Source organism: Microcebus murinus, chromosome 13, assembly GCF_040939455.1.
Source record: "Microcebus murinus isolate Inina chromosome 13, M.murinus_Inina_mat1.0, whole genome shotgun sequence".
Classification (NCBI taxonomy): domain Eukaryota; kingdom Metazoa; phylum Chordata; class Mammalia; order Primates; family Cheirogaleidae; genus Microcebus; species Microcebus murinus.
In genome coordinates, this window is record NC_134116.1 from 5,162,606 (window position 1) to 5,183,550 (window position 20,945).

A 20,945-nucleotide genomic window follows, 5' to 3' on the forward strand; every position below is an offset into this window, starting at 1 on the left:
AATGTAGAAACTGGAAGAGATATGTGTGCACTCATGTTCATTACAGCATTCATTATTCACAAAGCAAGAGGCATAAGCATCCCAGATGCCCAACTGATGAACACATTAAAAAATATGATATATATGGCCGGCACAGCAGCTCATGCCTATAGTCCTAGCACTCTGGGATGCCGAGGCGGGCAGATCATTCAAGGTCAGGAGTTCGAGACCAGCCTGAGCAAGAGCGGGACCCCGTCTCTACTAAAATAAATAGAAAGAAATTAGCTGGACAACTAAAAATATATAGAAAAAATTAGCCAGGCCTGGTGGCTCATGCCTGTAGTCCCAGCTACTTGGGAAGGTGAGGCAGGAGGATCGCTCAAGCCCAGGAGTTTGAGGTTGCTGTGAGCTAGGCTGATGCCACAGCACTCTAGCCCAGGAAATGGAGTGAGACTTTGTCTCAAAAAAAAAATAAAAAAAAAAGTTATATACAGACAATGGACTATTATTCAGGCTTAAATAAGAAACTCTTATGCCAGGTGTGGTGGCTTGTGCCTGTAATTGCAGCACTTTGGGAGGCCAAGAGTTCGAGACAATCCTGAGCAACATAGCAAGACCCTGTCTCTACAAAAAAAAAAAAAAGGAAAAATTAGCTAGGCATAGTGGTATGCACTGTAGTCCCAGCTATTCAGGAGGCTGAAGCTGGAGGACCACTTGAGCTCAGATGTGTGAAACTGCAGTGTGAGCTATGATAACACCACTGCACTCTATTCCAGGCAGTAGAATGTTTCATGTGTCAAAAAAAAGAAAAGAAAAACCTTGCCACATTCTTATGATAAAGAGAAACATTGAGGCCGGGCGCAGTAGCTCAAGCCTGTAATCCTAGCACTCTGGGAGGCCGAGGCGGGCGGATTGCTCGAGGTCAGGAGTTCGAAACCAGCCTGAGCAAGAGTGAGACCCCGTCTCTACTATAAATAGAAAGAAATTAATTGGCCAACTAATATATATAGAAAAAATTAGCCGGGCATGGTGGTGCATGCCTGTAGTCCCAGCTACTCGGGAGGCTGAGGCAGAAGGATTGCTTGAGCCCAGGAGTTTGAGGTTGCTGTGAGCTAGGCTGATGCCACGGCACTCACTCTAGCCTGGGCAACAAGTGAGACTCTGTCTCAAAAAAAAAAAAAAAAAAAGAGAAACACTGAGACTATTATGCTAACTGAAATAAATGGCAGATAGTGTATGATTACCCTTAATATGATTTTAGTCAAACTCATAGAAACAAAATGTAAAATGGAGTTTGTCAAGGGCTGGAGAAAGGGTAAAATGAACAGTTGTTAATAGGTATTGAGTTTTAGTTTTGCAAGATACAAAAGTTCTAGAGGTCTTATGCATAACAATGTAAATATACTTACTACTCCTGAAACGTACACTTAAAAAGATTTTTTTTTTTTTTTTTTGGAGACAGAGTCTCACTTTGTTGTCCAGGCTAGAGTGAGTGCCCTGGCGTCAGCCTAACTCACAGCAACCTCAAACTCCCGGGCCCAAGCAATGCTCCTGCCTCAGCCTCCCGAGCAGCTGGGACTACAGGCATGTGCCACCATGCCAGGCTAATTTTTTCTATTTATATTAGTTAGCCAATTACTTTCTATTTATAGTAGAGACAAGGTCTCTCTCTTGCTCAACTGGTTTCGAACTCCTGACCTCGAGCAATCCGCCTGCCTCGGACTCCCAGAGTGCTAGGATTACAGGTGTGAGCCACTGTGTCAAGCCTAAAAAGATTTAAGATAGTAAATTTTGTATTATGTATTTTCACAATGAAATTATTTTAAAAGAATAACTAAAATAGTTACAAAGCTTTACAAAAATTACCTGCAAATCACAGAAATATTTCCTTCTCACAAAGATAATATAGATGTATTATTTTTAATACATCTATATTAAAGATGTATCTTTAATACATCTTTAATCAATAAATACATGGTAAATTTAAGACTATTTCCATGACTACTCATCTAGACAGGACAAAATAACAATTGAAAATGAGCTCGGAAAAGAAATATACAAAATAAACCATAAACAAACTTAGGGTGTATTTATAGACAAACACATAGACATATATACAATATTTAATATACATACAGATGATTCATATTTTAATTAAATCACACATTAACTCCAAGTGTATATAGAGTTGTAATTTCATTCAAAATTATAATACATAGGTGAAACCAAACACAAACTGATGTCAAGGAACATACTTTAAGAAAGAAACACAGGAATATGAAATTACAAAATAAGAATAAGAGAAATTTTTAGACATAAAATCCTGTATGCAACATTGTTGTACTATCAAAATTTTTCTAGATAACTACAATGTTCAACTGTGACTGTGAACCCATGGAGGTTAGGTATGTTGAATCACTAGTATGCAGCGTATGGCAGTAAATTTCAGAGAAAATGTACGGAAATCATCATCATAAAAGGCTCTAATCAAAATATTTTAATAAGAATTTAAAAAGCATAAAAAATAACTTCTATTATAGTATTAATATTAGCATAATATTTGTTGATGCTATTCTTACAAAAACTGAAATTCAGCCTTTGGAAGCAAAAAAACCTTATATTTCAAAATAAAGTAAAAATATAAATTTTGTAAAATATTATGAGAGTCACTGCTATGTAAAATAAACATTTGGTAAAAATTATAATTTAGATATAGGTTGAGGAAACTGGATGACAATTTTAATTGATTCCTTTTTGCCTGCAGTAAACTTAAACTTTCAAGTGAATCTTTTAATAAATATGGCGTGCCTACTAATTATCTAATTTACTTCTTTCATAATGTGAAATTATAGCATAATATTCTGAACATTTGAATCTAAACTTACAGAAAATTTAATATAGAACAAAACAGAAAGTGAAAATATAAAGTCAGCAAGATGGCAGAATAGAAAGTTCTTTGCTTGTTTACCTCCCCACACACAGCAACACTTTGTAGCCATCCATGGAAAAAAGTGCCTTTATCCATGGAAAAAAGTCCAGCACAGTGGCTCACACTGGTAATCTCAGCTACTAAGGAGCTGAGGTTAAAGGATCACTTCAGTCCAACAGCTTGAGACCAGCTTGGGTGATATAGTGAGACTCCCATCTTTAAAAAGTGCTTTTATGGGAGCTTTGGGATCCAAGGAAACCGTTGTAAAGCCCTTGTAAATCCCTATAAAAAGAAGAGTTATCTTAAGCAGACAGGCCAATTCAAGTGGCAAACTTGAAGATCCCTGGTCTTGGCTATAGATCAGGAAATGACCCAATTAACTTGGTCCCACTAAAGAAATCTAAAGTGTAGTCATCTCCAACTTCTCCCAATCATGATCTAGGAGTGGTCACCTTTAATGACATCTAGGGAGAGATAACCATTTGTGGCCATGGAGATAAGCCTGCAGAATTTGGTACTTACTGAGGTCTCTGAAGCAGTTCTGTGATTCAGTTCCAGCCCTCCTAGCCGCAGTCATTGACCAATCCTGCCCACCTAAGAACCCACAGAGCAAGCTGGAGAAAACCCCCAACATCCTCAGTGGGAGCCACACTCATCCATACACATAACATCAAGGACCACCTTATGCAGACCCAATTGCAAGTGCCTGCCATATAGATCAAAGACATGAAGGCAGTTCAGTCTGCCCATGAATAAGACAGAATTCGCAACTACCCCAGTCCTTGGCAACAAGCCTACACTAAAGGCAGACCTCACTGCATACCCAACAGCAGACTTTAGACCCAGCTAGAAGCCCTCTTATGTGCAAACCCAGAGGAGATCTCATCAGCCTGGGTACCCAAGAAGGGAAGATCTTTACTTTCTGGAACTGGCTTATAAAAACTAGAAGAGGGGGCCGGGCGCTGTGGCTCACGCCTGTAATCCTAGCACTTTGGGAGGCCGAGTCGGGCGGATTGCTCAAGGTCAGGAGTTCGAAACCAGCCTGAGCAAGACCCCGTCTCTACCAAAAATATGAAAGAAATTAATTGACCAACTAAAAATATATATACAAAAAAAAAAAAAAATTAGCCGGGCATGGTGGCGCGTGCCTGTAGTCCCAGCTACTCGGGAGGCTGAGGCAGAAGGATCGCTGAGCCCCGGAGATTGAGGTTGCTGTGAGCCAGGCTGACGCCACGGCACTCACTCTAGCCTGGGCAACAAAGTGAGACTCTGTCTCAAAAAAAAAAAAAAAACAAAACTAGAAGAGGCATTTGCTCCTTTAAATGCATAGATACTAATGCAAGATTATATTATGTCCATTTTCAATGCTTCTATTTTAACACGGTTTTGAAAATCATAGGCAGAACTATAGAGAAAACCATAAATAGTATACCAAAAAACTGTTTAAACTAAAATACATAATCAGTAAATAAGCAGAATATTATCATACAAATATTAGTGAATCCATATATTAAAAATAAAAGAGGCCGGGCGCAGTGGCTCATCCCTGTAATCCTAGCTCTTGGGAGGCCGAGGCGGGCGGATTGCTCAAGGTCAGGAGTTCAAAACCAGCCTGAGCGAGACCCCGTCTCTACTATAAAAATAGAAAGAAATTAATTGGCCAACTAATATATATATATATAAAATTAGCCGGGCATGGTGGCGCATGCCTGTAGTTCCAGCTACTCGGGAGGCTGAGGCAGAAGGTTTGCTTGAGCCCAGGAGTTTGAGGTTGCTGTGAGCTAGGCTGATGCCACCGCACTCTAGCCCGGGTGACAGAGTGAGACTCTGTCTCAAAAAAAAAAAAAAAAAAATCTTCCGTTTGGGAAGCTTATTTGAGAAAATATAATAAAAGGAAAAAAGTGGAAAAAAAAAACACACGAAAAACCTTCTTGACATTGATGTTGGTAATGGATTTTTTAAATACAACACTAAAAGTGTGAAAACAAAAGCAAATATAAAGAAGTTGGACTACATTTAAAAAAATTAAAAAGCTTCTATACAGCAAAGAAAACAGTGAAATAAGAATAATTATAGGACTGGAAAAAATACTGCAAACCATATATCTGATATGGTTTGCAAGGATAATATATAAATTATATAAGAAACATATAAATCAAAGACAAAAATAATAATAATGAATGTATTAAATAACCAATTGAAAAATAGGCATAAGACTGAATAGATTTTTTTCCCAATGAAGACAAATAAGTGGCCAACAGGGTAAATGAAAATGTGCTCAACATCACCAATTATTAGGGAATTACAAATCAAAATCATGATATCACTTCATTCATACCTGTTAGGAAGGATATCTACTATCAAAAAGAAAAGGTAACAAGTTTTGACAAGGATATGAAGAAAAATAAATCCTATCCCCTATTGGTGAGTTGGAAATTGGTAGATTACTATAAAAACAAGTATGGAAGATCTCTAAAAGTTAAATAGAATTACCATACAATTCAGCAATCCCACTTCTGTATATATAACCAAAGGAAATAAAATTAGTATCTCAAATAAATATATGCACTACCATGTTCATTGCAGCATTATTCATAATTGGCAAGAAATTAAAACAACCTAAATGTGTGTGAATGCTAAATAAACAAAAAAATGATACAGATAAACAATAGAATATTATTCAGTTATAAAAAATATTATTCAACCATGTCAACAACATAAAGGGACCTGAAGGACATTATGCTAACTAAAGTAAAGCAGATAAAGAAAAATATTGCATGATCTCACCTATGGGGGAAACTAAAAAGGTTGTAATCATTTAAAAACAAAGTGCAAAAGTGGTTGCCAGGGGCCTGAGGTGGGGAAAACTTGGGAGAAGTTACTCAAAGCGTATAAACTTTCAGTTATAACATGAATAAGTTGTGTGGATCTAATGTATAACATTGTGACTATAGCTAATAATAAAGTTTTATATCTTAAAATTTGCTGAGAGTAGACCCTAAGTGTTCTTACCTCCAAAACAAGTAACTGCGAAGTAATAAATGTGTTCATTAATTTGATTGTATTAATCATTTCACAATATGTACACAAATCAAATCATTACATTATATATAATTATATAGTTATACAACTTATTTGTGAAGAAAATCCATGTCACACAAACATATACCACACACATTTATGTACGTATGGATATATATGTACACACACACACATATATGAATGATGCAGTCCCAGTAAACTTCATACTAAACAAGAGAAAATTACAAAATGATAGTTATTAAAAAATATTACTAACATAAGAATTGGGAGTTTAATATATGCTCAGCAGTGTTCCAAGGTGCCCAATGACATAATACTATTTAGAAATGTAGGCCGGGTGCGGTGGCTCACTCCTGTAATCCCAGCTCCCTGGGAGGCTGAGGCAGGCAGATCGTTTGAGACCCTGTCTCTACTATAAATAGAAAGAAATTAACTGGCCAACTAACATATATAGAAAAAATTAGCCGGGCATGGTGGCGCATGCCTGCAGTCCCAGCTACTCGGGAGGCTGAGGCAGAAGGATCACTTGAGCCCAGGAGTTTGAGGTTGCTGTGAGCCAGGCTGATGCCATGGCACTCACTCTAGCCTGGGCAACAAAGAGAGACTCTGTCTCAAAAAAGAAAAAAAAAAAAGAAATGTAGGCCGGTGTGGTGGCTCACACCTATTATTCTAGCACTCTGGGAGGCCGAGGCGGCCGATTGCCTGAGATCAGGAGTTTGAAACCAGCCTGAGCAAAAGGGAGACCCTGGGAAGCGGGGGAAAGGGCATTTATTGAAACCTTAAAATCTGTACCCCCATAATATGCCGAAATAAAAAAAAAAAAAACAGCGAGACCCTGTCTCTACTATAAATAGAAAGAAATTAATTAGCCAACTAATATATATAGAAAAAATTAGCCGGGCATGGTGGCGCGTGCCTATAGTCCCAGCTACTCTGGAGGCTGAGGCAGAAGGATTGCTTGAGCCCAGGAGTGTGAGGTTGCTGTGAGCTAGGTTGACGCCAGGGCACTCACTCTAGCCTGGGCAACAAAGCGAGACTCTGTTTCAAAAAAAAAAGAAAGGAAATGTAGGGAATAGATACATGCAATTATATTAAAGCTGAGGAATTTAGGCATATAGAGTTTAAATTATTAATCAGGGTTCACACACTAAAAACACTTTTGAAGTAAAATAACATCAGATTTTATTATATTTATGGAGATAATGTTCTGATAATATTACTAAGTATGAATTTCTACAGAGTTATATTTAATACTTCCATAGGATAAAAAGCCATAAAACAGAAAACACACAACATCTGCTTGTGGTGTTACTGGGATTTCTGAACCAAATACCAATAACACCACTACACTCACATTTCAGATATGATGCAAAACGAGAAATTAAAAAATGGTTTAATGTAGAATTCCTCAAAAATGCATAGATATTCCCATGTCATGAAAAGCAATGAAAGAGCAGTCAGGTCCTGCAGACCCTTATAAACCATGAACAGGACGTTGGTTTTCACTATGACCTCAAAGGAAGATCAATGAAGGGGAAGTAAAGTTCTTGGATAACTTAAAAACAAGGGATAAGGCCGGGCATGGTGGCTCATGTCTGTAATCCTAGCACTCTGGGGCTCATGAGAATTGCTTGACCTCAAGGCATTCAAGACCAGCCTGAGCAAGAGTGAGACCCCCTCTATTAAAAATAGAAAAAATGGCCGGGCGCTGTGGCTCACGCCTGTAATCCTAGCTCTTGGGAGGCCGAGGCGGGCGGATTGCTCAAGGTCAGGAGTTCAAAACCAGCCTGAGCAAGAGCGAGACCCCGTCTCTACTATAAATAGAAAGAAATTAATTGGCCAACTGATATATATATAAAAAATTAGCCGGGCATGGTGGCGCATGCCTGTAGTCCCAGCTACCCGGGAGGCTGAGGCAGAAGGATCACTCGAGCCCAGGAGTTTGAGGTTGCTGTGAGCTAGGACGCCACGGCACTCACTCTAGCCTGGGCAACAAAGCGAGACTCTGTCTCAAAAAAAAAAAAAATAAAAAAATAAAAAAAATAAAAAAAAAATAAAAAAAAAAATAGAAAAAATTAGCGGGACATGGTGGCATGTGCCTGTAGTCCCAGCTACTTGGGAAGCTGAGCCCAGGAGTTGGAGGTTGGCTACTAGGCTGATACCATGGCATTCTAGCCCGGGGAACTGAGCAAGACTCTGTCTTCAAACAAACAAACAAAGGGATAGAGATGCCCCTAATGTGATATCAACAGAAGAAAACCCAGGCTTCTCAGAAACCATTTATATTGAAGCAGAGTTCCCCAAACTACATTTTAAGGTATGGCTTCCTCCTTGAACTTTTGATCTCTCACCTGTGTCATCTGCTTCATTCACTTCCACCTACCTGGGTGTTCTGCTACGTTGTCATGCCTCTTCACATTCCAGGGCTCTTGCGTTTGCGTTTGCTCCAGACAGGTGATCAGGTCTGGCTTAGAGGCGGCAAGACCTGTTTTAATAAAAAGAATGTAACATGACTCTTGCTGAAATTCTGCAATTACCAACTCAGTACTGTGCTCGGTAGAAAAAAAAGAACATTGTAGAAGATTTTAAATAATTAATTCCAAAGTACCATTTCCTGATAAACTTTTGAATATTTAGGAAGTACTTAAAATTTGTGCATCCTTAGCTCTATTACCCAGTACTATGAATCAAAAATTGATAGTAGAAATTGAGTTTTAAGTTGTGAACAACAATACTTTATGCCACTAGATTTCTGGGATTACCACTAATCTACAGTGAAGGATACAGATCAGCTCAAAAAAAGGTAAGATTAATATCAAGATAAATCTTGAAGATATTTTCTATTCCAACAAATTCCCCAGTTTTCCCTGGAAATAAGGATCTGAAACGCATTCATATAAAGCAGAAACGCTAAGAAAACAAAGGAAGGATATGAAAACTTTAGTGTGGAATAGAAATTATGTATTGAAGTTATCCTCACCCAGAGAGACCAGGTTTCTGTAGTTCTCTAACATCACATCCCTATACAAATTCCACTGAGCAGGGTTAAGGCATGCCCACTCTTCTGGAGAAAATTCTATGGTCACATCCCTGAATGTCAACAGTTCCTGAAAGAAAAGCACAAGATTTACAAAATGGCCATGGAAAAAGATCTTAATGTGACTCCAGGCAAAATGAAATAGGAAAGAGTACGGGTTCTAACACATGAGTGACTATTATTATTTGAAAAGACAATTTTTAACACAGAAATATTCTCTAATGTTAATGTCTGTAACTCTGAAGAAACAGGATGACATAAGATCCACAAAACCACTGTAGATACTATAGTTTTCTGGAAGATACAGTATAAAATACATTTTTGAATGCTACAGTTACATCATGCAGGACTAGTTGTATATATATTTCAGATGGAAAAATTATGCTGAGAGTTAAGTGGTACTTCTTGAACTTTGGTGTGTACTACAATGAACTGGACATCTTGTTGAAATGCAGATTTTCATTCAGGAGATCTGGGGTGAAGCCTGAATTTCTAACAAGCTCACCAGTCATGTGAATGCTTCTGGCCCAAGGGGAATGTTTCTCAAACACCCAGTAAGTGGCAGACCCTAGCTTTAGCTCAGTTCATCTGACCAGGAAACAAAGATGAGAGACTTCATTTTCCAAAACTATATGCAAAGGGAATCTAAGAAGAAAAGGGAACTTCCACATTAAATGTGATGGTTTATGTACATCATAAACTATCTTGTTAAATCTTCATGAGGTACCTATTAAAATGAAGAGAAAAATAATTAAATCTACAGTGAAAAAAAAATCTGTCAGAGAGAACCTTAACCAAGGGAAGAAAATTAACATCAACTGTCATAGGACAAATTACTACCAGATGCCAATGCACAAAGATATCACTGCTGTGATATTGTTGGCCAAAGAAAAAAGTAAATTATAACCTGAATTTCATCATGAAGAAACATCAGTTTTATATAAAGTTCAAGCTACAGCTAACTCTCATGATCTATAATCTCTAACAGTGTATTTAAATAATCTTTCTTCAGGATTCTAGAGAGCAAATCTCTTCTAATTATTCTCTTTCTCAGAACTTTCTGAGTTATTCTGGACAATTATTGTCTATTTTATTAATCTTGCTCTGAATAGAACTGATGGAACATCCAGACAGAACCTAAACATGTTCCCTTTCTTCACTGATATCCTAGGGACTGAACTCATCTCCAATAGGAACCTTGGGCATCCCAGAATCTGCTTCCAAGGTGTTCAAAACACACAAAGGGAATATTTTTTAATATTAAAGATCATAAATGTATGGTGAGAACTGTTTATGGCATAAATAAGCCTGGATGAAGAGAATAGAGAGAAGACTCTTGTATATAAGAAAAAAGAACTTTCCAGAGCCTCTTGACTATCATTAAGGAAAAAAAAAATAGCTGAAACAAACTCATTAAGTAGGAACACCAAAGGAAAGAAGTAAAGGTTTGCAAAGTCTAAACTCATAACATTCCAATAGGAAAAGTAAACACAGCCCCTCAGCTGGGACATAATTACTTCAGAAGCAGCCATTTCTTCCTCTTCCTCCTTCTCTGAAATTCCTCCTTAGGTAAAATGACCTGAACAAATCATACTGCCATCTTGATAATATGCCTTACAAGGCATCAGCATAACCCCTTCTACTGCATCCACCACACACACAGGCAGACAGACCCTGAAGTGCAAAAAAAAGTCCACCTTCCCTGTCTTCTATTACAGGAGAATCAAGAACTTCTACATGGAGAGCAAAGTGTGAGTTTCTTCCTTCCTGCCCTCAGGTACTCTTCCCTGCCACAGTCACCAGCAATTTCTGCTACAGCAATGAGAATCTGGACCACACTGAGCTGCCCCTACAAAATCTAAGCAAAGAAGGCCCTATGATCTTCCAGGAACAAAGTCTGGATTCAAGTATCATAAATATAGCTCAGAGCCCTTGTTCTTGACCCTAGCCTCACCTTAGAATCACATGAGGCACTTAAAACCACATAGATGATCCCACCCAGACCAATAAACAAATTCGGCACGAAGGGCGCAGGTGATGGTGTTTCAAACCGGCCACGTAATTCCAATGGAAAACCCGGACCGAGAATCTCTTAGAATGTACACATAAAGCATTTGCTAATCTTGGCCCCACTCTAAGTAATGTGATTCTGCAGGTGTGGAAAGAGTCCATGAATTGGCTCCTTTAAAAAGGCCTCTGTTCGTGCTGATGTTGCTTCCCCTACACCTGTAATCAGTAGCACTCAGAGAAAGCCAGCACGGCACACAGAAGGCCTTACACCCAACAATCTTATCATAGCAAAACTACTTTGGGTCCAAAATGAAGACCACCAATCTCCATCCTGAAACATGGCATTCCCTTTAAAGTTTACAGAGGCTGGAGAAGGCAGCAGTGTCTGAGTTAGTCCATATTTGGAAAATGACATGTGCACATGCATTAATGCTATGTTTACTGAGCATATATAAACATATATGCTCAAATATGTTACAGTGCAGCATGCTAGGAAACTCAGTTTATGAATTCACCCTCATAACACCCTGGGAGGTGAATACTAAATGTCCCATAATTCCCAGGATTTAGATGAAGGGCCCACACTATTTCTTCTTTTGTTTATCAATTACTGATTTTTAAAAGAAAATGTATAGAATACAAGCTGAATATAGACAGATGAGAGGGATACATGAAGCAAGGGTGGAGTAAAGTTCAGAGAAATTTTTCATTGTTGTGTTTATATTTACTTTCTTGTAACTTGTAGAGCAACTACTAAATCTAAACAAATGGAAAACAGATTGCTGGATGGAATGTCTCCAGAAACATAGGCTTGAATAAAAAAGAAACGAAGGCCCCCAAACAATCTCTTCCTCTCATTTATCTGCTTTTAGGTTTGGAGAAATTGTGAGCAACAGCTCTAGGGAGACAGCAGGAGAAGCCATCCAATACCCTGATCTCCTCTAATAAGTTTTGTGCAGGGAGATTCCAGGGTGGGGTGAGACCTGGACCCTGAGGCCTTTTTAAAGGAGCCCCAGTCTTCTCATCTCTCTATGCCCCTGGGGTATATTCAGTTCTGTCTTCCCTAAATTGCTCAAGACAAACTTGACTCCTACAGTTTGTATAATTTTAATCTATTTACACCACTTTCTGGTATATTCTATGACATATAATAACAAGCAATTTAATCAAATTCCTTACGGTGGTTCTAGGACAATTATATTAGAAGCTAGATATTTATTTTCAACAAGGTAAAAGCAATAGAAATAACAATAAAAACAACAATTCTTCTGTCCATAAGTAACACTTCAGGCAGTCACATCAGAACTCACAACAACATAAGGGAAGTGGCCCAAATGAAGCCAAAGTCCCCTGTACATCATCTCCCTTCTTTGTACCGACCACATGATGCTGAATTTAACCATTTTTCCATTTGCTCCAGGATGAAAGTTCCTGGATAGTGGGGATTATAATTGCTTCATCTGTTTTTCTAATGGCCATATGAAATGGAAGAAAGTGGTTTATGTGTTAGTTTGTGTCTCCAGACCTCCTCATCGTTATTTACCCAAGTACCAGGAAACTGGAGCAATTCCCATCTGTGTTCCAACAAATGAAATTTCTTATGTCAGGAGAGAAACAAACCTTAGGTGACTCATTCCTCTTCCTCTGAGATGGAAGCAGAGTCAGCCTGAACCTAGGCTGCACAGGACATCCCCAGATGTCTTAAATACTCCCAGGTGCTGGTGAGAGTGTCCCCAGTGAGCCTGGGCTGATGTCCCCATGGTGATTCAGTCAGGAGAGACTCATGGTGACTCTATGGGGCCAGGATAGAAAATGGACTGGCCTGGTGTAGCAGCCACCCTTGAATCCATATTACCTGACTCTGATCAGCTAGCTCTTGAATATGAGGAAGGACAAGGATACTCTAGTCCAGTAACACAGTGTGCAGGCAGGTATGGTTGTGGTCATGGTTCTGAATATTTTGTGGCCCTAAACTCTCTCACTGCTGAGGTGCTTGTTTACACTTATTGATTCTGCTACCAGATTATGTTTACACCAGGAGCCTCTCACATCTGCGGCAGGTCACTGGACAAGATCTGGAAAATATGGAGGGCCACACTTCAAAAGAGAGGATTTACAAAGTCTATGTTGATCTCTCATGATGCAGAAAATGTCTTCCCAGGGTTTTCTTTCTGTACATCCTCTGCCTGGTTCTGTCCAGTGAATCCCAAGTGGAAGCTAGGTCTGAAGAGCAGATTCAAGGTGGGATTAAACTGGCTTTGTATTCCTGAGTGTTACAGTGAGGGGAGGGAAACTGGAGGAAAGATTCCCACAAGGAGGCTGTTCTAACACATCCTGAAGAACTCCAGGACTTGGATTCAGAATCCGAAGCTGCAGATTTAGGTGTTGGAAGGACTAGGAAGTGCAGGAAACCCTTTGCACAGTTGTGGGCAATTGAGCAACAGAAGGAGGGAGAAGTTGAGATTCTTAGAACTACTCAAAGCACATGTGTGAGCCTGGCTGGTTTTTGGATCCCATGGTCTCTGAAGCAGTGTCAGGTCTAATAATGCCAGGGACGTTGAAAGACAGAGCTGGAACAACTCATTGCCCCCCTGTGAGGTTATTTTTGTAAACATATGGTGAAGCTGCTTTAGAAGGGACTGTAGGTCCCAAATAGGCAAAGAGACCATTCTGCCTGCAGATTTGAAGGCAACTGCCGCTTTTCTCAACAATTTTGGCTTATAACTGGAAGCCAGAATTGGAAAGGGCCCTCTAGAGTGACTCTAGGTAGTCACCTTCTATGTTTATATCATGTCTGATAACTCTGGACAGAGTTTGGAATTACAATGAAAAAAAAAAAAATATCTCCAGCCCCAAAAGAACTCTCCACAATGGTAGAACAAAAAGAAAATTGTTTTATTACATAATTAAACCAGAATGTGAATTTCACCACAGGCAATCTGCTAAGAGGATGCAAAAACAGAAGAAAGGTCACTATAATTAGTCCTCAAGTTGCAATGGAGCAGGAATCCCTCTTAAGGACTTGAAGAGTCCCATAAGAATGGAAATAAAGGAAAAAAATTTCCTTTCACCTTTCAAGGTGCCTAGCTAGCCCTGAAAAGTGAATGGGCAACCTGATGAGCAAATGAGAGTAATCACAATAGTCCCCCAAGCGAGCCAGAGTCATAAGGTGATTTAGTTCCCTATGGAAACTAAAAGATAACACCCTAACATATGTTCTTAAGTTGTTTATCAGAAACACCAAATGGAAAATGCAGATGGGAACAGAATAATTGAACTCTGACTGCAGCTCTTTGTTCTAAATTTCTTCCTGAAGGGCCTGGAGAGAGTCACACTCACTTTACCTCCCTTTCCACTAATCAAAGACTCTCTTTGAATCCACCTATGGTCCATAAGCCCCTGCTTCAAGATATCCCACCTTCTTTGGGCCAAACAAATGTATAACCTTCATGTATTGATTTGTAATTTTGCCTGCAACTTCTGCTTTCCTGAAACATACCCATGTATTTAAAAATCCTTGCTTGTGAGCCACTGGGGAGTTTGGGGTCTTAAGTGTTAGCTGCCCACTCTTCGTGCATGACATTATGCAATAACATGTCTCTTTCTCCCACTGAAACTCTGTGTCAGTGTCTGGATTTGCTGTGCTTGGTCAGCAGACCTCAGTTTGGCTTCATAAAAAAGTAGAAGACTTGACAGCACCATTTGTCATATATACTTCAACCTAAATTCACCTGGTGACTGGGGAGATTATCTGTGTTTTAGCTATATTCAAAGAAAAAGTAAATTTTCTGTATCATCATGACAGGGGGTAGTTTTGCAACTTGGAGCCAGGTGCCTGCTAAGTTCCTACTCTCCACCAGAAACTGTGGGATAGGGTCCTCTGTTCTTTGCTATTTACATTTCAAAGCAATGTTAAATGTTCTAGAGAAAGATACTCCAAAGTCAAAAAGACTGGCAAAGGCCTGGAGCCATGGCTCAAGCCTGTAATCCTAGCACTCTGGGAGGCCAAGGCAGGAGGATCGCTCAAGGTCAGGAGTTTGAGACCAGCCTGAGCAAGAGCAAGTCCCCATCTCTACTAAAAATAGAAAGAAATTAATTGGCCAACTAAAAATATATAGAAAAAAATCACCGGGCATGGTGGCACATGCCTGTAGTCCCAGCTACTTGGGAGGCTGAGGCAGGATTGCTTGAGCCCAAGAGTTTGAGGTTGCTGTGAGCTAAACTGACGCCACAGCACTCCAGCCCGGGCAACAAATCAAGACTCTGTCTCAAAAAAAAAAAAAAAAATACTGGCAAACGGCCTACTTAGCTGCTAAGATAATTTACATATATTTTGTAGAATATTTTACAATATTCTTTTTTAAAAATGGTTTTTACATATAAAACCAATAAAAATTTAGCAAATGTAATGGAGGCAAAAAGAGATTAGCGGAACTACAATAAATATATCCAGAAGAAAAATTTAAGTGATATGCAAAACATGTATTATAATGAAAACATTAAGAATTCAGGCCGGGCGCGGTGGCTCACGCCTGTAATCCTAGCTCTCTGGGAGGCCGAGGCGGGCGGATTGCTCGAGGTCAGGAGTTCAAAACCAGCCTGAGCAAGAGCGAGACCACGTCTCTACTATAAATAGAAAGAAATTAATTGGCCAACTAATATATACAAAAAATTAGCCGGGCATGGTGGCACATGCCTGTAGTCCCAGCTACTTGGGAGGCTGAGGCAGGAGGATCCCTTGAGCCCAGGAGTTTGAGGTTGCTGTGAGCTAGGCTGACGCCACGGCACTCACTCTAGCCTGGGCAACAAGGCGAGACTCTGTCTCAAAAAAAAAAAAAAAAAAAAAGAATTCAAAAGACACAAAATGACCTGAAGTTATTTGAATAGAATAGTGCAACATTCTCACATACCGATTTTAATACAATCTCAGTTATTTAACACAATAGACATACAGTTGACAAAGGCAGTGGCTCCTAAATAAAAAATACAGTAAAAACGGAAGCACACTAAAACCACAGAGAGACATCTACTTTCATCTATCACTTGTCAAAAACTCTACAATTTTCAGTGATATAAAGAAATAGGCACCCATGTATTTCAACTGGGAAGCCAAAATTATATAATCAAAGTGTAGAAAGGAATGTACAATGGCATTAACCTTGGACTCTAGAAACCCAATTCTAGGAATGTACTGTGCAATTAATCTTACCAACATGAAATTTTTTTTTTTTTCTTTCGGAGATATTTTTATGATCAATTCCAAACACACAGTACAGGGAAGATGGAATGAGTAAGGAAAAAAGTCATATTTTATTTCCCCATTAACACTAAACCATATTATTCAAACTGTGTTTCAAAATAATCAGCCAGTTCACCAATGCCAGTCACTACCTTAGTTCAAATGTTCACTAATATAGTCAAGCAACAGAAATCCATTATGAGACACTGTCTAGAAAGATAGCTACATTGCTAAATATAATTTATTAACTTAGTAGTTTAGTCTCCCAATATTTAGCAAGTTCATTTAAAAATTACCATTCCCATTGGTTTATAGTGACATTAATATGAATGCATAATTTCAAAGCCAACATTCCTTTCACTGTGAACATAAAACCTCTTAAAAGATAGTTGTGGGTTGGGGTACAGTAATGACTATGACTGCTGCGATACCATTTTTCAAAGCCCAAAAGACTGGCAAGTTTGGAAAGGCATAAACTATATATACATACTCTCATTATGCTACTATTTCCCACATTTTTGCTGTACATACTTGTCTCATAATATGGTATAAATTATTCCCTCAAATTTGAAAAATAAGATGAATTCATTTTCATCTTCAAAATAACACCTTATAAATGAAAAAAAAAGTTCCTCGTATTTATTAAATCTAGTCAAGAGATGGCTTAAATATTTTCTTCATGACATGTACAATTTTTTCACCCCATCTTAGTGCCTCATTACAATTTGGCAATAAGATTTCCAGTGCTTTATCAAAAACTGCCTTCAATAGATGATAAGATTGTTAAATCTGCACTTGAATCCTTCTTAAAACATAGAATTATAACAAAATCCAAAAAATATATGAACATTAATCAATACCCTTGGGAACCTGTGTATTACTGCAAATAATCTCATATGTGCATATAATTCAAACAAACTTGGTGGGGAGGGGGTATAAAATAAATACTACAATATTTCTTCAATTCTAATGCTGCCTAGATGGTTAGATGAAAAGATTAATATTACTAACAGGAAGAGCCAAACTATCTTAAGGACTGTTTTCTAAGTAGTTAAAACAATTTTGAAAACAAAGATAAGCAAGAGCCTATGCCAATACATTTTTCCTGTAGTGTAATATAATTGCTAATATGAGGTATAATCTGTAAGCAATTAATACAAATATAAATAGGTATAAGCCACCACTAAATCACAGTCTGGTGAAAAGCTTCTCAGCTAACATAGTTTGAAAAGGTTAAGGGAAATGGGAAAGGGAAGACAGAGCAGGTTTCCAGTGGGAACATTATTTACGTGCCTTATCATCATCTTGTATGTAAAAGTTCACTGTTGCAGAAAGGTAAATCCTTTCCAAGTATGCTGGCCTGGAATACACTTTATTGTAGCATAGTAAGATTAAGTATTACTAATGCTTCATTTGCATTTTATATTCGGATATACACATAATCATATATGCATACCAAAAACTATAAACAGATTTTTAAAACACTTTTAGCTCATTTTGGGAAAGTTAATAGTTAAGATGGAAGTATGTACTACAGAATTTTCTAGAATATCTAAACTCAGGGGTAAAATCAAAGGAAAACATTACTATCTCTTTAGTAAATGGCTTGTGTGAAACCTCAAGCTCACTCATCTTTTTATAGATGGGTTTATTTGATGAGGATTGTGATCCAATGATTGTTTAGCAGCAATTTTACCAAACTGTAAATTCTTTTATTAACAGGCATTATAAACAGATAATACTAATCTTATTTAAAAACCATGAGTGCCACACCAGTGAATATACAGCTTATGAATAACTTAAAAAGTATTTCCCATTTTAAAAGGCAAACACAGCATACAAAATCCTATACTAAGCGAAGAAGCTATAATATGGATACATGATTGATGTGTCTAAAATGATATATATACAGTACATAATTAATGTTAATTATGTGATCAGTACATTTTTCTATATGATTCCCTTCATGCTTCACTTTCCCCAGAAACTGAATTCTGAACTTCCTCTTCTAAAATTGGTACAATCAGGTTATCCTTGGACATCAAATTATATTTCATCACAAACTTAGTAAACCGATGACACAAAAATGTTTCATTTTCATATTCATCAAATATCTGCCGGTGATGAAAATAAGCATGTGAAAATATTCTGTAAATCCTACGGCATACTGATCCTAGTTTTGCTACAGATGATTCCTTTATGCTAACCCTGCTGGGAAAATATTTATTGCTATTCAGAAGACATGCAGCACCATCAAGTGTGTGTCTTGTATAGTCTATAGCAGGACACTCTTTTGGAGTTTTATGAGCTGCACAAAGAAAAATCCATTGTTCAGTTGCTGTCATTTGAGTGCAAGTATCTGGATGGCATTCACTCTGAAGTTTGACAGCAAGTCCATTTAGCTCAAGGCAGAATTGCCTTAAATGTTCATACTTCCATACGCCTTCATCTTGGCCTTCAGGTGGTTCAAGAATTTTGTCAATATTGGAGCAATCTGCTCTTATGTTCTGTTGAATATACTGCTGAACAGCTAGTGTACTGTCCATTTCATCAAAGGATTCATCAGGCCAATTATAGAAATCCTGTGCCTTGGTGCCCGGCCTGTTCCGCCTCAGCACTGCCATCCCCTCCGCCATGACCATAGTCCAACATGAAATATTTTTAAGGTTATTCCCTGTGGCTTTACATGTCATAGCAAAATAAAGGAAAGAGGAGCTGTGTCCATTAATAAGGCACAAATTGAATAGTCTCATAACACTGAAAACACCCTTTACTAATCAATAAAGGAGTGCAAGGTGAGAACTGTGGTAAGTGCCTAAAATTCTGTAAAGGCACAGACCCAGCTAAAAATAATGATAATAATCACTGTCCCCCTGTTTGCTTCTTTATAATTGCTATTCTGGAGTCACATAGCAGCTGGTGGTCATAGAGATTCTTAACTTTCTTTGTAGATAACATCACCTTTTTGAAATCTAAAAGTAGTTTCTGAGATCTTTTAGGCCCTGCCCACCCAGACCAGCAACCCATACTAATACACTGACTCAACTGGAATTATGACCTCAACCCAGAAACTGACTCAACACAAGATGATTTCTACATCCCTATAATTTTATGCCAAACCTAACCAGGTAACAAACCCAACTACCTAATTTGCCCACCAAAATATCTTTTAAAACTCCATCTCCCAAATTCTTGGGGAGGCAGATGTGAGAAATTCTTCCCATCTCCCCATTTAGCATTCTGTAGAATTAAACCCTTTCTCCATTCAAAACCCTGCCTGCCTCAATGTAGTGGCTCTTCTCTCTTCAGCAGGCAATACAACCTGGTTGGGTAGCAACAACAGCTCATATTAGAACACTCATCAGCCATGAATATGAAAGAGAAATTTCTCTGTGTACCTGTATGGAGCAATGGCCAAGACATATTGTGGAGGGGGGTGGGAAACATAGTGAAGAAAAACGCCTGTTGAATGATGCTTTTATGTGTAACATAGGGACATTTGATGCAGGTGAATGTTATGCATAATACAGTAAGTTACATTAAACTAAATAATAAAGTTAAAGTAAATTAAAAAGCAAACACTAAAACTAAAAGCAAACTAAAATGAATGAAAATAACTATGTACCATATCAACATGACCATGCAGAGAAAAGTTTAGTTTTCATGACTTTAAAGTTCAGTACACTATGCTTGCTTCAGCAACACATATACTAAAGTGCAGTACACTGATAAGACATCCTCAGGGGAGTGTATTCCATTTGTACCAGACATTCAAAATGACATAATTTCCAGGTTTTAGAAACTGATGCAAAACATATTGATATAGAACTCTTCCAATCTGTTTCTATGATGTAGTATTACCTGACATAAAAACCAAATAAAGTCAGTACAAGACAACTTGAAGTTAGCTGCAAGTGTCAAAATAGATACTGAAATCCTAATAAGATTAAATTGAACCCAGAATTTTATTAAAAAATACTGCCTTGTATATATTTATGTGAATACATTATTGAAATGCATATATACTTGAAGATGTAAAGTATATTGCTATATTGAGTTAGTTTAACAGATGAAAAAAGTGATCACTGTTCATGATTATGAACAAAAGCACGTCTAGCCGGGCGTGGTGGCTCACGCCTGTAATCCTAGCACTTTGGGAGGCCGAGGCGGGCAGATTGCTCAAGGTCAGGAGTTCGAAACCAGCCTGAGCGAGACCCCGTCTCTACCAAAAATAGAAATAAACTAATTGACCAACTAAAAATATATATACAAAAAATTAGCCGGGCATGGTGGTGCATGCCTGTAGTCCCAGCTACTCGGGAGGCTGAGGCAGGAGGATCGCTGAGCCCCGGAGATTGAGGTTGCTGTGAGCCAGGCTGACGCCACGGCACTCACTCTAGCCTGGGCAACAAAGTGAGACTCTGTCTCAAAAAAAAAAAAAAAAAAAAAAAAAAAAAGCACGTCTAAACATATATCTATTTATATCTATATAGAGATACATGATTTCTGTTTATCTATTAATCCATAGAATGTACAAGAAGGAATATACTTAAATAAATGGGGGTATCTAATAAAGGATATATTGGAAATGTATGATAAAAGTGAGATTATCACTAGTGTCCAGACACTTGTACATTCATTTAGAAAATATAAAACGAGATTATTGCCTCAAATCTTCCAGATAATTAAAGAGAATACGGGAGGGGGGA

The 20,945-nt window shown here is 38.2% G+C and overlaps 2 protein-coding genes across 2 annotated transcripts in view; both read right to left on the bottom strand.

Annotated features, from left to right (window-relative positions):
• Positions 1–20,945, bottom strand: part of LOC105864199 (uncharacterized) — a 48,453-nt gene that overhangs the window by 16,403 nt on the left and 11,105 nt on the right. The window contains exons 3-4 of the mRNA XM_076009277.1: positions 8,931–9,057; positions 8,334–8,435 (exon numbers count right to left, since the gene is read on the bottom strand). Coding sequence (XP_075865392.1) covers positions 8,334–8,435; positions 8,931–9,057 — 229 coding nt within the window. The remainder of the gene's footprint in view (positions 1–8,333; positions 8,436–8,930; positions 9,058–20,945) is intronic.
• On the bottom strand, positions 16,285–18,894 carry LOC105864207 (MOB-like protein phocein). The gene has a single exon (XM_020290247.2). It carries the CDS (start codon positions 18,876–18,878, stop codon positions 18,201–18,203), a length of 678 nt encoding a protein of 225 aa, XP_020145836.2. The 5' UTR covers positions 18,879–18,894; the 3' UTR covers positions 16,285–18,200.

What these genes read in the sequence shown, in the direction of transcription:
- LOC105864207 (XM_020290247.2), bottom strand. Translation starts at nt 18,878, where the DNA reads ATGGTCATGGCGGAGGGGATGGCAGTGCTGAGGCGGAACAGGCCGGGC.